The following is a 16057-nucleotide window of genomic DNA, read 5'->3' on the forward strand; positions in this document are numbered from 1 at the left end:
AGTGGAGATAAAGCAGATGGCCAGGCAGCCAGGGAGGACCTCTTCTGATGCTTCTGCCTGAGAAAGAGTCATCCAGAAACAGCCACACAAAAATACACATGTACATATTCAAAATTCACAGAATTAAGTCAGTGGAAAGCAGATTTAAATAATTAAATTTTCAAGGATTTTTTGGGTAAATTTGTAGCATTTGTACTTCTGAAGTAATTAAAGCTTAAAACTGAACTAAGATGTTTGGGACACTGTTGATCACATGGATGATTATCTAATAAAATTTTTGCCAGACCAGAAATCTCAGGCAGGTTGGTTTTGTTGTTTTAAATTAGATTGCTTGTTTTTGGTTTTAGTTTCAGTTCTGGTTTGGTGGAAGGTGGAAGAAAGTGTATCTAGTACAGTATACTTCATATATATAGTACAGTGTGAATTTATATTTATTCACTAAAATTTTACCATGAGAAGCTAAGTTTCAAGTCCTGTGTCTCATAACAACTACATTATAATTCTTACAATAATTGAATAAAGTCATATTGACAATGTAATAATTGGTAACATTTATAATAATGAAATTATAGAAGAATGTTGCCAAGCCTGCCTCTACAGCAGTAAAGAGATCGTGAACTTGGGCCGCATTAACATCTAATGTACGCCAGTCTCGTGCTTTTATTTTTCATTTATTTATTTAATGTGTCCATATTTCTCTCTTCAGAAAGATGAATTCTAGTCTGTGCAATTTCATATCTCTGCATCTAAGAAACAACGTTTCTACAACTTAGAAAGTAAAGATATTAGAGTTTTATTTACACACAATGAGATTAGGGCATTAAACATTTATTTTTAAATATTTAAGGTTTTGATAGTCATTTTCAATATGATGGTAAAAATAATAAAAATTAAAAAAAAAAAACCTCACTGTCTGATTTCTGTCTTTCCAGACGTAAACCTGGAGCCCTACACGACATATGAGTATAGGATTTCTGCTTGGAATAGCTATGGGCGAGGATTCAGCGAGGCCATTAGAGCCAGAACAAAAGAAGACGCTCCTCAGGGAGTGAGTCCCCCCAGGTGGACCAAAATGGATCATCTTGATGACGTAATAGTCTTAAACTGGAAGAAACCTATACAGTCAAATGGTATTAAGCTGTTTTTAAAATCGAAATAACATAATCCAGTAAATCCATAAGGAAATTGAAATTAGTGTAGTCTACATTTAACTGGCATGCATCTAACCACTAAAAGGAATTTGCCAGTAGAGGGAACTTTAGGTAGGTGCCAACTAATCATTCATTTTGTGAAATGGCCCTCACAAATTTTTAGCCAAAAAATTTTTTTTCTTGACTCCCAGCCTTTATATGAGCTTCTTTCAAACAAGCAAAGCATGTTAAAGGAAGGCAAACTATTTTGAAAGTAAATGTTTGATAATGAAAGGAAATAAACAGTCGACTCTGATTATTTCCATGAAGAATCTGTCTCCTCCATAAGGGCAAGTGTAATTAAGAACTGTTTGAACATAGCAATATAATAGTAAATTAAAATTAAGTAATGCTATATTATCCCATTCCTTCAGAACTCTAATTTGTTTGCAAATAGTTAATAGAACCTGACATTCAAGTTCAGGTGTTTCTCTGCCTCCTTAGGTCCTATTATTCACTACATTATTCTCCGAAATGGAATTGAACGTTTTCGAGGAACATCACTGAGCTTCTCTGATATGAAGGGAATTCAGCCTTTTCAAGAATATTCATACCAGCTAAAAGCTTGCACGATTGCTGGCTGTGCCACCAGCAGCGAGGTGAGAGGAGTTTGCTTTAAAGTCTGGACAAAATTATCCAGTGTTAAGATAATATGAAGGTCCAGATTGTGAGTAATTTTTTCCAGTGATAGAAAGCAGTGTCTGCACCAGTAAAGTGGGGCATTCATTAGACATCTCAACTGGGTACTAACACTTCTGCCAGAAAGGAGGGATCACTGGAAGGGAGATTTATTCACGTATCAGTGTTTCATTAATCAAAAGATAAAAAGAGAAAGGAAAACTTAAACCAGTATTACCCCTTAATCTCCTTTTCCTCCACCAGCTATTTTTAGATGTTCTGCTATAAATCCATAATAATTCCCAAACCATTTCTCAGTTTGAAAAGGTTTCTATTTAAACATCATTCCAACCCAACTGCCTACTCTTGAAAAACAGAGTAAAGGGCAAAGGAGCCTGACAGAAAATAAAACGGTTCTAAGCCTTCTGCAACAGCCTTGACAAAAAATAATGAGGATCTGAATTCATGCAACAAGAGGTCAGAATGGAGAATATCAGAAAGATACAAGAGATTCCAGGGGACAAAATGTACAGGACTCTGTCGTCAGCTGTAGGGGGATAAAAGGAAAGTATCATGGGTATTTTGAAGATACCTGGTTTGACCAGTCAATAGATCATGGCGCCATTCTGAAAGCAAATCAAACGAAAAACAAAAAAACAAACAAAAGAAGAAAGAAAGAAAAAGAAAAATTAAAAGTAAAGACTGATTAAGATTTTAGAAGCTTTAAAAAATATATTTAAGAGGAGGAGCAGAGAGCAGAATGGTGGAAGAAAATATTATTTGGCACTTTAAGTGGAAATGTCTAGTCAGAAGCTGGATTAAGATGTGACTGAAATTTGCTAGAAAGATCTACGAGGGAAGTTGAAGCAAGGAGCATGACTGTCGTCACATAGGGAGGAGAGAAAGACAGGAGACCCTAGATGATGAGTCGCCTTGGGGACACCAGCCTAGTCAGAGGAAACCCAGTTTTCATACAGTTAAAACTTGAGAAGAGCAGCATTTTCACACACGGGCCAAGAACCTTTGAAGGCAAACGTTCAGTGAGACTCAGCAGCCGCAGCGCAGGGAGCATCTTCTCGTTCAGAAGCATCTCTGAGCCCGCCACAGCCTAGCCAGACGGCAGCTGATTGGCCACATCCTAGCCAGACAGCAGCTGATGGGCCCAATGAAAAGTGATGGTCCAAGCGGTCCTAGAAGCATTCCGTGCTTTTGGCCGCGCCTGCGGGTGGGATGCCACACCAACCAGGAAAGAAGTGAAAGAAGTTATTCTGTGAGAAAACAAATGCAGCCAATTTTCATCCAAAAATACATGTTTTGACAATGTTGAGCAGGTAACTAGTTGATTTATACTTTCTCTTTCTTTTTTTTCTACTCACTTGGCTCTCTTTCTAGAGCATTGGTGCTCTAAAGTCATCCTGGGTATCGTAGGGAGAGTGCAGAAAACGCTGCCCGTTTATACTGTTCATGGCACATTATATGCAAGCAAGTTCAGATGTGGGTTTTGCTCCAAATTTACCGGTGCTTAAAATGTACAAAATCAGGCTGTTAAAATGCAAAGACAGCGACGGGCCATATGGAAAAGAGTTATCAAGAGTTCTCTAGGACGACAGTCTGCCAGCCAGATTTTACTTGTTTAAACTGAGGGCTGCACTCTGCCGTCAGAATTGTGGCTGAGCCTGTGGTGATAAATGGTCGTCTGAAACTTATGTAATATATTCAAGGTCAGATTTCATTGTTTGAATAGGATGGGAGGGAAGGAATTAAAAAAAAAAAAAAAGGAGGACTACTTCTCCAAGCCCTGCTAATGATATGCCAGGCCAGACAACAACATTTTAAAACAAAAGTGACATTCTCATTGATCAGAATATGCAGTGTACTATCCCCTAAATTGCTGTTTAATTCTTGTGTTTTCAGGTAGTTGCAGCTACGACCCAAGGAGTTCCGCAGAGCATCCCTGCGCCAAGAATCATGGCCCCCAGTGCAGAGGCCCTGCATATGAGCTGGGATGTCCCTCCGAAGCCAAATGGCGTCATTAAAGAGTACCAGCTCAGGCAGGTTGGGAAAGGTCTCATCTACACTGACACCACTGACAGGAGGCAGCATACGGTCACAGGTGAGGAGGAAAAAAAGAGGAAAACCTACCGGAAGTGTCTGTCATTGTGCTTAGGGGGGGCGAAGCATCCCAGGGGTGTGTGTTTGATATATGAGGTCACTTCTAAAGGACGTGTTCTCTTGACATATGGTCAGGTCCCACTTATCCGTGCTAATAGAAGAGCCCACACTGGCAGCAATAAGCCACAACAGCAGATAACTTCAGAAATAATTTATATTTGGCTTTGATATGCATTATGTGTAGGGTTTTTGCATCGGTATTAAGTTTTTTTTTTTCCAGACAAACAGTAAGATGCATTTTCATTCCCCAAGGATATACTCAGATAATGGGACTAAGATAGCCAAGAACGTACTGGAGGGCAGGAGTAAAATCAGCCGGAGGCTAACGTTTTTCCACCGAGTGGGAAATTAATGCACAGAATAGTTGACAGTTGACTGGTTGTGACCACTTGTTATTATTATTACTAACATTAATTAATAGTAATTGTGTTATTTTTGTTGCTTATTAGGGCATTATATATTATAATTAGCTTTAATAATATAATAATGGTTCAGTATAATAGTATATTGTCAGGTAATTACTAGCAGTGATTATAATAATAATTACAATGTTTTAGTTTGAATGTCACTTCTGAAGAGAAGTGTCTTCTGAGTTGCCTGGTCTAGAGCAACTTCTCTAATATACCATCACATCTCCTTCTTGTATTTTCATCACAGACCTCTTACTGCCTGATAGTGTTTGTTTTTTATTTATCTTTTTATGTCTCCTTCCACTGGAATGTAAGCTCCAGGTTCTCAGAGACCATCTCTAATTAGTTTAATACTGTAGCTTTAGCACCTAGAATAATCCGTGACATGTCAGTAGGGGCTAAAGAAATGTTTGAGGAATAAGTGAATTTAATATGGGTCAAATACAATCTGAAGCCCTTGTCATGTTGTATCTAATTTGAACCACATCACTAACCTGTGGGGTAGAGAGATTACCCCTGTTTTGCAGAAGAGACTGCTCTAAGAAATGAAGTAACTTAGTTCATTATTTAGAGCGGTTGAATCATTCAGAACGGTTGCATAAGTTTGTTTAGATTCTGAGAACCCAGGCAAGAGTTTCCACATGTTTACTTTTTCCCTATTGTCAGCAGCCTCCCTCCAAGGCCTCCTGAGTGAATGCCTTCCTTCCATTGGACCTTACACTTGGCAGGGGTGCGCTGATAGGAGAGATAATGAAACGCACATAGACGTGCAGAAAGGCCTGGAAAAATGTGCCTGATTTTTCCTTAGAGGAGGCACAAGCCCTACTACACAGGTGGAAAAATAAATTCATCGTGATTTGCTCGTAACTCCACAATTCCGTGGCACACAAGCAAGCGCTCACTGACAGATGTCCACTGTTTCCCAGAAGTGCGATAAGCCTGCAGAGGGTGCTTAGAAAATATTTGCGGACTCGCACATCACAATCCTTATCTGAAGATCCTGAGCTAAACCGGCGATAACGGGGATGGGGAAAGCCTTCATCTGTTTAGATTATCAGATGTGTTCCGTATGCCCTATTTCACTAAAATAGAACTATCCTATGTCACTAAAAATGAAAATCATCTCAAGTAATTGAAATGATGTTGTTTCACATAATGCAACATTTACATGGTGCTTTATCATTTTAAAGAACTATTTGCATTTTGACTGCTGTGATTCTCAGCACATTTCTATAAAATACGTGAGGGATGTTTTCAGTATCCACCTTTGAAAGATGAAGGTGAAAAGTGGTCCACTCAAGGGTGCCCTAGGCATTCACAGCCTCCATCTATAAGGAAATCAAAATACTGTTTCATTCTAAAATTAAATATGTGTGTGTGTGGCCTGCTTACTATGTTCTGGATAGTATATTAAATGCCCAAAAATCAAATTGCCGCTCTTAAGAAGCTCCCAGTAATAGGGAACACTGACAAGTTAAGGAATAATTTGTGTCATGATGCTTCAGCAGAACCCTATAGAGGATGGAGTAGGGGAAATCAAAGAATGACTTGGAGTGGCGGTGGAATGTTACAGAGTATTGAAAGCCAAGTTAAGGAACATTACGACTTTGTAGCAATAAAGGTTTCACAATAAACCGGGATGCAATGATAAAGAATTCTCTTCTTCCAGAATCTGTCTACTCAACCAGCTCTGGGCTTTGAACTGTCGCCAGCTGCACTGGTCTGCATTTTTTAGAAACCAGCATTCACATGAATACAGACAAAATTTCAGTTGTGATATTCAGACCAGCAGAATTGATAGCCTCCTTAATTATATACAATAATTGCAAAGATTTTTCTTTAAAACCTTCATTCCACCAGCTCTTTCTCATATGATCATTTTTAATGGATATTTTCATGTCAGAGAAGATTTCATACACATAATTTAATGTCAGAATTCCTCTTCTATTAGAATAAATACTTTTAAAGTTTCTCCACCTGATTTTACTTTTTGTAAGATTAGAAAATGGAAAAAAAAATCTGTTGGAATTCCTTTGGTCCATCCCTCTACATTATTTTAAACAGACTTAGAGAGTATTTCACTCGGGCAGTACAGCCCTAAAAAGAGATTTTTTTTGTTACATAAGAAAATAAACCCTCACTCAACAAAACCTTACCAAGTACAGCCTCCGCTGTGCAGTCCCTGTGGGGCAGGAATGGTATTTGGCATTAAATAATCTAAAATCTGAGATCTGTGTAGTGTTCATGCATTTTATCTGCCTGGGAAAATTCAGTTCCATGGTTAGCTGACTGACCAAATTCAGTACAGAAGTATTTTATGATGTGAATGATTGTTTTATTGAGTTCATGAAATGAACTAAAATAATCAAATTTATTTCACATTCCATCTCCAGTGTTTGTTCAGAGAGCTGCCTACACCTCTGGGGATAAAGGTTGTGATTTTCTCATCATTTCCGAAACCTTGGCCGTCCCTAAGTCACAGTCCAACACTAATGAAGCTGTGGCACTAGTCATGCTGGAGCCTGGAAATCTAGGTCCTTTGAAATGACAGCAGGGAAAGCGAGCCCCTAGCATCAGCCCCATGGTCTCCGTGCTTATTTTTAATTACCTCAAAGCTTTAGAAACATGATCCCGTAAATGCTTTGTGGGAATAGTGGCAAATGCACTCATCATGTGAAATCCATAAATTGCTTATAATCCTCTCAAGATGTTAAAAAAAAAGCATTAAGTAATTGAAGACAGGAAGTCCTCCGTTAATTATTTAGAGGTGTTATCAATGCTTTAAGTAAACTGAAGCGTTTTCTGCTATCTCACCGAGCTCAGTACCATGGGGACCGAAGGGGTAGCAGCCTTCATCTTCTCATATTCGCTAATGCAAACAGCGCGTGGCAGCTTGCCAATGAAAGACCTTTTCCTATCATTTATGACTGAACATGTCCACGGTCCTGCACGGAACAATCGGGATGTCAGTTATGGCATGGTTTCGCTTTGGGTTACCATTCTTCATCTGTGGACCTCCTAACGTGGGCATCGGGGCAGAGGAGAGAGAGAAAGGATTAACTAAATAATTAGGGCCACTGAGAACAAAATGAATTAATCATGTCCTCTTTAGCAGCAGACATGATAAGGGCTTATGTGTCTCTTAACTCTGGGGGAAATGTTTTCAAAATAATTCATTAAAAGTTGCTCATCGTTTTATTTCCCTTAAAGGGGAAGAGTCACCAGTGTGAAGTTAGCAAGGAGAGAATAATTTGCCTTCCTTTTTTGTCCTGTTAGAAGCTCACTAAAACCACCTATGATAAAATAGCATAAACCCTAACAAGGCTGGTTGTTACAGAAAATGTTCTACTAACGTACGGAGACGGATATCCTGCACATCACTTTTGAAAAAAAGAGAATATAGTTTGACCATCAATATCACAAAATGTGAACGTTTTTATAAGGGCATTTTATATTTAGATCACTCTACCATGTGCTCCCATAATATCCTACCCATCGCTCTCATGGTATTTATTATACTTTATTGAATACCCTTTTTCTTGTCTCTGTTCCTCAACCGCAAGTTAAAGCTTTTAAGAGACAGAAGCAACAGCCTCTGTTTGCCACTGTGCTACCTGAGCTGTGGTCTGTCACAGCACCTGACATATATGAAGTGTTTGAACATCCTTCTTGAATGAATAAATGTTGAGTAGTCAACTAATATCTGAATGACAGCATTCCATATGGGTTGGATATAAAAATCACACTGTCAGACACCTTTAAATCGCAGGCAGGAGGGGTAGGTACAGCTCAGTGGTAGAGCGTGTGCTTAGCATACACAAGGTCCTGCATTCAATCCCCAGTACCTCCATTAAAAACAAATTTGAAAACCCAAATTACCTCCCCCTCAAATTAAAAAATAAGTAAAACTTAAAATGCATACATACATACATACATACATACATAAATCGCAGGCAGGATGGACTGTGTCATTTGCGGGGCCCAGTGCAGAATGAAAGCGTTGGGCCCCTTGTTCAAAAATCATTAAGAATTTCAAGATGGTGAAAATTGGCTCAAGCACCGGACCCTTCCAAGCGTGGGAGCTGGAGTGACTGCACAGTTTGCCTGCCCTTGAAGCCAGCCCGGGTCTCCAGCAATCTGGATTTATTGGCAGGATAATTCTTTAACTGAAACAGATCACATGAAAACTAGAATGGCCATTGTTTCTTCAAAAATAACTTCAGGAGCCTCTGTCTTGTGTGTGTGATACTCTGAGCTGCATTTTCCCCGCCTACGACCTGACCTCTGACCACCAAGCATCAGACCTGTGCAGGTAGAGATGAGAATTCATTTTATTTTCATTTTGCAAATTCTGAGGAAGACTTTGGGCCTGAACACTTGCAAAAAAACAAAAAAACAAAAAACAAAAAAACACAGTTTCAACCACAATTTCTTCCTTTCTTTTACCATTATTATATATATAATATTTTAGCCAAAGAATTACATGCAACGGCTGCCTAGACACCAATATATAAAAGGAAAAAAAAAATCCCCCAGAATCCCAGATATTCCAAGGTACTTTGCCAGGGCAACCTCTACTTCTTTTAGTCCCAGTGGGTCTGGCCAAATCCATCCTTCCCTGAGACGTGTGCCCTTGTTGCAGTGCATTTGAGCAGCATCACGCTTTGATGCCACCTAAGGCCACACTTTGTTTCTGGAGAAGATTCTGCTTGAAAATGTAGGATAAGAGGCTTCGGTCTAGTGCAACACCAAATTGCAGAGAAGGAAAATATTTGTCAAGATAGTGTTAGAAAAATCAAAAGCAAGGGTCTTTCCTCGGACTATCTTAATAATAGCCTTAATGTACTTGGAAAGAGAGCCTGTTGAAGAAGTGACTCATCCAGGAAGTGCTTCCTGGGATGAATCGAGCCACTGTGACACTGAGGAGAGAAGCCTAATCTGTGGTCTAGAATTTCACATAAAATACAGGATCAAGAATGTGAATAAGCTTGTAGCAGTCAGAACTGAAAGCCAGGTTGTTTCACTGGCGTTTGCAAATGCAAGAGCCCCTTTGTTTTGATGTTTTGATGTCCAGTTCATGTGAGATGTCAACTGAACCCATACGTCAAAGCGTTGATACAAGAAATGGACAGTGCCAATGGCTGCTCTCAAAGAGGCGAGGAATTGGCTTGGCTCGGCAGGATGGGGAGCCACTGAGACCATGATGGATGGTACTATCAGGAAAAGGGGACTCCGGCATGTGAGCTCCTGAAATATTTCTCAGTCAGATTTTATAACACAAATCATAATTTAAATGCGCCTTAGATGTCTCCAAAGTGATTCCATGGTGCCTTGGTGTATCAGTTTTGAACATCCAGATTTTCATGTAGAATCAGATTAATCTAAAGTAGAACCCTGATGTAGTTCTATTCATCACCTCCAACGTTGCTGGTGGATGCTGGAATTTCCTGGATGCCCTGGAGGGGATCACTTAGTGAGATCCCAGGCAGGTGGGGACAAAAGGGAGGTCTCTTCAGCAGCAAGACTAGACGTCTGGTTTAGCTGGGCCAGGGCAGACGTCCAGTTTGGGTGCACTTGTGCCAGATAATGTAACTTGCCCAGAGGGCGTACAGTACTTGATAACCACTTAACAAAAACTTTTTGAAGTAACTCAGGCCTCTTAGCACTTGAACTTAACCAAGTTGAATGAGGGACTTGTGAAATTACATATTCTTTAGGATTGTTTGGTAATTGCTTAGAAAATAATTAACAGATGATGCTCTAGAATACCTGAATGAATGCTTTGAAGTAGCCCTGGCTGGCTGAAATTATAATGGGCAAAATGCCTTTTCCTGACTATCTGAAAGTTAAAAATTAGAAACAAGTTGTTCTTTATAGATTACATGCAGTGTAGCTTACATAAGTATGGGTTTTGTTTTCCAAATCATATTTTTATGATGCATAGGCAGACTTTTTGCCATCCCTCTTGAGCATGTATTTACTCTTGAAAGTAACGTTACTTGGAAGTGTGATTGTAATGAGAACCGTTAGAGAATGCCTCTTTCCTTTAAAAGAGAGCACGATCCCCTGTAGGGAAATTCAGGTAATTTGCAGCCACAGTGATCTCCACTACGCTGAAATGTTAAATACTTGGCTTTCCTCCACGCATTTGCCTTTCTCTGCTCTACAACTGCTATTCCTTACTCTTAACTCAATGCTGCGCGCTTGAATGATATTTTCTTTTCTCCTTCTACTCTTGAGCTTCAGAATTAAGTTACAGTCAGAACAGTTCCTTGAGGACACTTCTTTATTTCCCTCTTCTCATCCTGATCAATTCATGGGTAGTTTTCAATTGGTGTGCCCTTTTCATTGCCTGTTGCTAATATTGCATCTATAGCTCCTTTTAAGGACCACCAATGGGGGCTTTCTTAAAGTGACAGCAAATTCCAGTTGAAATGTGTTGATCTTAGTGAGTTTTACAGAGTCATATCTACCAAAGGTCATCCGGTTCATGTAAATCATCTATGCCTCACGGCAGTCAGTGCTTTCCTCGCAGACTATTTGAACCAAACCTATTATTAATCCAGTCCTCCAATAGTGTGAAAAAGACAAGACCTAAGAAATAGAATATAGAAAATGATGGATTCAGATATCGCCTCCCCTCAAGTTAGCCTGTGGTCCAGTTGAGCAGTCTACACTCCCGTCCCCACAGTTTACAGATACGGAAACCGATAGATACCTAAAGGTCAGAATGCGGGACCATGGTGTAGCTAGTAAATAAGGATTGGACCCAGAGAGTCTGACTTCAGGCTCTCCTCTCCCAACAACTCTGCTGTACTGCCTCCGTTCATAAATTGTGGTCATATTCAAAATGAAAATACTTAAATATATGGTCCCACGTGGATATTTTTATGTTACTGGGAGTGTCACTGGGCTTTGAGACACCTATGTCACCATTTTCCTTAGAAGCCTCCAACGACTGGTCCAGTTGCTCTGGGCCACGTTTCTCAGCCCAGCTGCCCAGATTTGTATCCCAAGCTCATTCTTTCTTATCTCTGTGATTACAAGTGAGTTCCTCCAGCTCTCTATGCCTTGGCCCCTATTACCTGAGCAGAGAATAGCAGTTCCCCGGGGAGCTGGGGAGGGCTTTAAATGTGTTCCTGCCCAGGGTGTGCACAGAAGAAGGCCAGCACGTAGTAAGTGCTCAGTAAACTTTAGCTGGTATGTTCTTTATGCAATTGAGTTATCAACCTCCTTGAAATTAACTGTGTTTCTCATAAAATATACTTAATATATAGAGTTCAGTGAAAAGAGAAGGAAAAACTGGAATAATAAAAACCCAAGTTTGGGGTTTTGTTTTTCTTTATAGTTTTTGTAGCTACTTGCTATTTGAATGAAATCCTTTCAATATCTTCCTTTCACTTTAAGAACAGCTCCAATGGTTTCTACCGTTTTTACATCATTCAGGTGATGTTTAATCTTCAGAGGGAAGGCAGTCTTTGAAAATTTCAGTGTGTTTGGCTGTAGCTCTTATGGGATGGTGAGAGCACAGGGCTTGGTGTTGAAAGCCAGGGCTTGTCCCTTCCCCAGCCCGCCCGCTCGTTCACGGTGTGACTGTTTGGGTCTCTGAGCCTGTTTTCCTACCTGTGAGGTGGGAACATCCAAGGTGAAATCTCTTCCCCTTTTCAACAGACCTGTTCATGTTGTTGCTAATTCTCTCTCCCATAATCTTGTAACTCTTTCTAGCTTGTATGAAGGCGGATCACCTAGGACAGAGTAGTAACAGCTGCTTATGGTCCCCATGGGTAACATGCAAGATTCCGGCTGTGTATAGGCATGTCACATTATTAGCAATTATAATAGTAATATCATTTAGGATTCTATTTCTTTCAAGTTACAGAAAACTCTATTCAAACAGTCTTAACAAATGGGTGTTTATTGGTTCATGAAACTAAAAAGTCAGGTGTAGATTTTAGGCATGGCTCACTCAGGACTACCAAACGATGTTTCCAGGACCCAATTTCTTTTTATCTCTGAGCTCTCCTCTATTCTCAAGCTTTACGTGGTGAGGGGAAAAAAGGAACTACCAGTGGTAAAAATGGAAGTTCTAGTTCAAGGTCTAGCTTTCATTGGCCTGAATGAGGTCACATATTTAATTCTGAGCCACTAACGTTGCAAAGGGTGTATGGAGCTGTGTCCAAGCCTGGGCCATATGTACACTTTTCAATCCAGGTGGAGTCAACTCTAAACAAAGCATAAGGCCTGACAGTGACCAAAGACTGGTTTCTCCAAGGAAAATTTGAGCTCTGTTGTTAAAAGAAGTATGAATGGACTCTGGAAGGTAAATATCGCAGATGTAGAGTTACATGACACGAGCTAGCAAATGTCAGTTGAGTAAATCTGAGTATTTCTACCCTTGCTCTGTATGGCTCTTCAAATTGGCCAGATGCCCTCATTGCAGAGGTGGACACAGCTCCGGGGGATTAACTGCCCACAGGTTAGATTAAGCCCATCTTCCCCTCTCCTTCCCTCAAGGCCTCATTCCTCCCTCTCTCATCTTTCTTGTGCTTCAGTCCTTGCCTCTTTTTCCCAGTTCACTGTATCCACTGCTTTTGATTCAGTGATGTCTTTAAACTCTTCTGACTTCTTTTTTTCATTTATTTTTATTTTTTGTTGAACTATACTTGATTTACAATGTTTCAGGTGTACAGCATAATGATTCAGTTGTGCACATATATATATTTTATATTCTTTTTCAGATTCTTTTCCATTATAGCTTATTGCAAGACATTGAATATAGTTGCCTGTGCTGTACAATAGGTCTTTGGTGTTTATCTATTTTATATACAGTAGTATGTATCTGTTAATCCCAAATTCCTAAGTTATTTCTCCCCATCCCTTTCCCCTTTGATAACCGGAAGTTTTTCTGTTGTCTGTGAGTCTATTTCTGTTTTGTAAATATGTTCATTTATGTCATTTTTTTTAGCTTCCACGTGTATGTGGTATCACATGATGTTTGTCTTTGTCTGACTTACTTCACTTAGTATGATCAACTTCGAATTTCTTGATCAGGGCTTTCTACTCAACTCTCAGTTTGACACCCTGCCCACTACCCTTAAATCTAGTGCTCCTGTACTTCAAGAAATACACATTCCTCCACTAGGTCAGGCCTCATCCTCTGCTAGACCAGCTCACACCACCCAGTTTAAACACCTGTGACAAACTCCTTTGGCACACTTTCCTGAGTCTATCAAAAATTCCCAAAAGACTAGCTGCTCTGCTGTTATACCATCTTCTAGTGTTCTAGGCTATGTACAAAATGGATGGCACTCAACCCCCTTCAGAAACATTTTGTAAAGAAAAGACACTTTCTATTTTTATATACACTAAATTATCTTTTTAGCCACCGTCCTCACTGTGAACACCCTCAGTCTTCTGATCAATCTTAGTGCATCTCTGTGATGATGCTTTCTCTTCTTTTCCTAAGACCCGTCCTCAAAGGTCCTTCAGAAGTCTGAAACCAGATCAGCCAGAACACAAATGAAGAACAGAATTGAGGGTTGTTTTTTTTTTAAGGAGAGAGGTAGAATATTCCAGAGAAAAATCAAGTATTTCTTCACTTTTACTAGCCATACTTCAGTCTGATATTCAGGAAGAAAATCTAGAAAATATTTATTGTTCATAAATTATATTAATATTGTTATGTTTTAATAATATTCTGCAACTAGAGAAGAATCTCCTACTCAGTGAAGTAGTTGCTCTGGGCAGGAATCCCTGTGGAATTTTGAGGAAGGACCTGTTTGGTCAAATTACACTTGTGATGGATACATGGACATCATAGGATGATAGCCCTGCTACCTGTATTGTGTACTTTTGTGCCTTGGTCTTCCTTAAACAATACTTAACAAACCTTCAACACGTCAAATGGGCACTATTATGAAAAAATAATACTAAAAAAAAAACCACTGAGCAATACCATCCTTACTCTCAAAGGGCTTACATTCTAAGTGAGAAAGTAAGATATTCAGGTAAAATGGTGTTGCAAGGGTCAAGACCCCCTTTTTCAGAATGGAAATAAAGGAAGGGGTGTTGTCAGGCTAAATCAGCCACTGCAGTCCCTGAACTTCATCCTTGGATATTTTCTTCCATTTTCTCTTGAGCTCTATATTTTATAATCTTTAGCATTTTTCCCATAAGCTTTTATCAAACATACAAGGCTTGGATGTGGCTTAGATCTTTCATCATAGTCCTCATCTCTAAATCAGGTGAATATCAAAATTATGTAAATCCTCCATAGCAACCAAATAGAAGATTATAATCAAGTAAGTATCCATATCTTATCATTAAATTGATAAGGGAATACAAAGAGCTTTGAAGCTGAATCCTGGAGCAGCTCCAGCTACAGAACATGACAGCTTTCGCAGAGAACCCAGACTACTGCTCCAAGTTAATTAATTTGTTCATTCACTTAACAAGCACCTACTTTGTGCCTGTCACTAGTCAAAGGATACAGTTGTGGGCAAAACAAAGTCCTTGCTCTTTTAGAGCTTACATCATATAAGGGGAGACAATAAATAAAATGGAAGTATAATAAAACATCAGATAATGTTGAAGGCTACGAAAGAAGAAAGTAATTTGAGGTGATACAAAGTGCTGATTGTCATATGTAGATAGAGTGGTCAAAATCTTTTAGAATGTAGCATTTGAGCAGATCTGCATAAAGTGACAAGAGTGACACATGACTGTCTCTGGGAAGAGTTACCACACCAAAAGAACAAAAATGTGACAATGTAGTTCAAAACTCATGAAAAATAACTATAATAATTATTGGATCCATGTTATAACTTGGCCAAATTATTTGACATAGAGACCAAGTTCTATTTTTTTAAAAATGTTTAGTTTTGAATTTTCCCAAGAATCAAGGCAAAAAATATTAGCCTCCATATACTTCTTGTTCAGTGCTGCTGAATCTTAAGGTTGCTTCTGCTAAAATCAAGTACTTCTCTAAGTGACCCATCTCATCTTTCCAGCAGCCTTAGAAGTTAGATGCGAGGACTCCCGTTTTACAGATCAGTAGATCAAGGCACACAGTGAAGCTAAGTAACTTGTCCAAGGTCCCTGGCCATGGAACCATGTAGTCTAATGACATGTAACTTCTGTTGCAAGTGGACTGCCATTTTTCCCCCTGAGAACTTACTGAGCAATTACTATGCTGTATCATGTTCCGAATACAAAAGATGTAGTAAGCACTATCCCCCCATCACAGTACTTGTAATCTACGTATAAGACAAAAGCAACTTCACCCCCCAAAAACTACCAAAGTAAGTGTGAGCTGGTGCAGTATGGACACGTGTGATGACGAAATGAAAAGTTATTTTAAAAAAAGTTAATTGGTGTTAATATGAGCTGAATATAAGCTTAAAATTTGAATCTAACCTTCCTTTTTGTTTTTTATGCCCCTGTTCACATAAGCAGTTGCAGAAACTGGGATGCTTAGCCTGGAGATGACAAGACTCAGGGGGGAGTTGATAACTGTCTTCAAATATTTGAAGAACTGTCATGTGGAAAAGAAATGAGATTTGTTCTAGAAGTCCCTAGTGGTGGAAGTAATAGAAGGAGTTCACCACAGTATAAGGAAGGACTTTGAAACCAAATAAAAACTCTAGAGCTCTCTAAAGACGGGACGGG

The 16057-nt window shown here is 39.3% G+C and overlaps 1 protein-coding gene across 1 annotated transcript in view; it reads left to right on the forward strand.

The window, feature by feature from the left end:
* The window catches only part of USH2A (usherin), a 698253-nt gene that overhangs the window by 564891 nt on the left and 117305 nt on the right, over window positions 1-16057 (forward strand). The window contains exons 54-56 of the mRNA XM_072948735.1: window positions 933-1130; window positions 1635-1789; window positions 3723-3921. Of these exons, the coding sequence (XP_072804836.1) occupies window positions 933-1130; window positions 1635-1789; window positions 3723-3921 (552 nt within the window). The remainder of the gene's footprint in view (window positions 1-932; window positions 1131-1634; window positions 1790-3722; window positions 3922-16057) is intronic.

This window comes from Vicugna pacos, chromosome 23 (assembly GCF_048564905.1).
Source record: "Vicugna pacos chromosome 23, VicPac4, whole genome shotgun sequence".
Lineage (NCBI taxonomy): Eukaryota > Metazoa > Chordata > Mammalia > Artiodactyla > Camelidae > Vicugna > Vicugna pacos.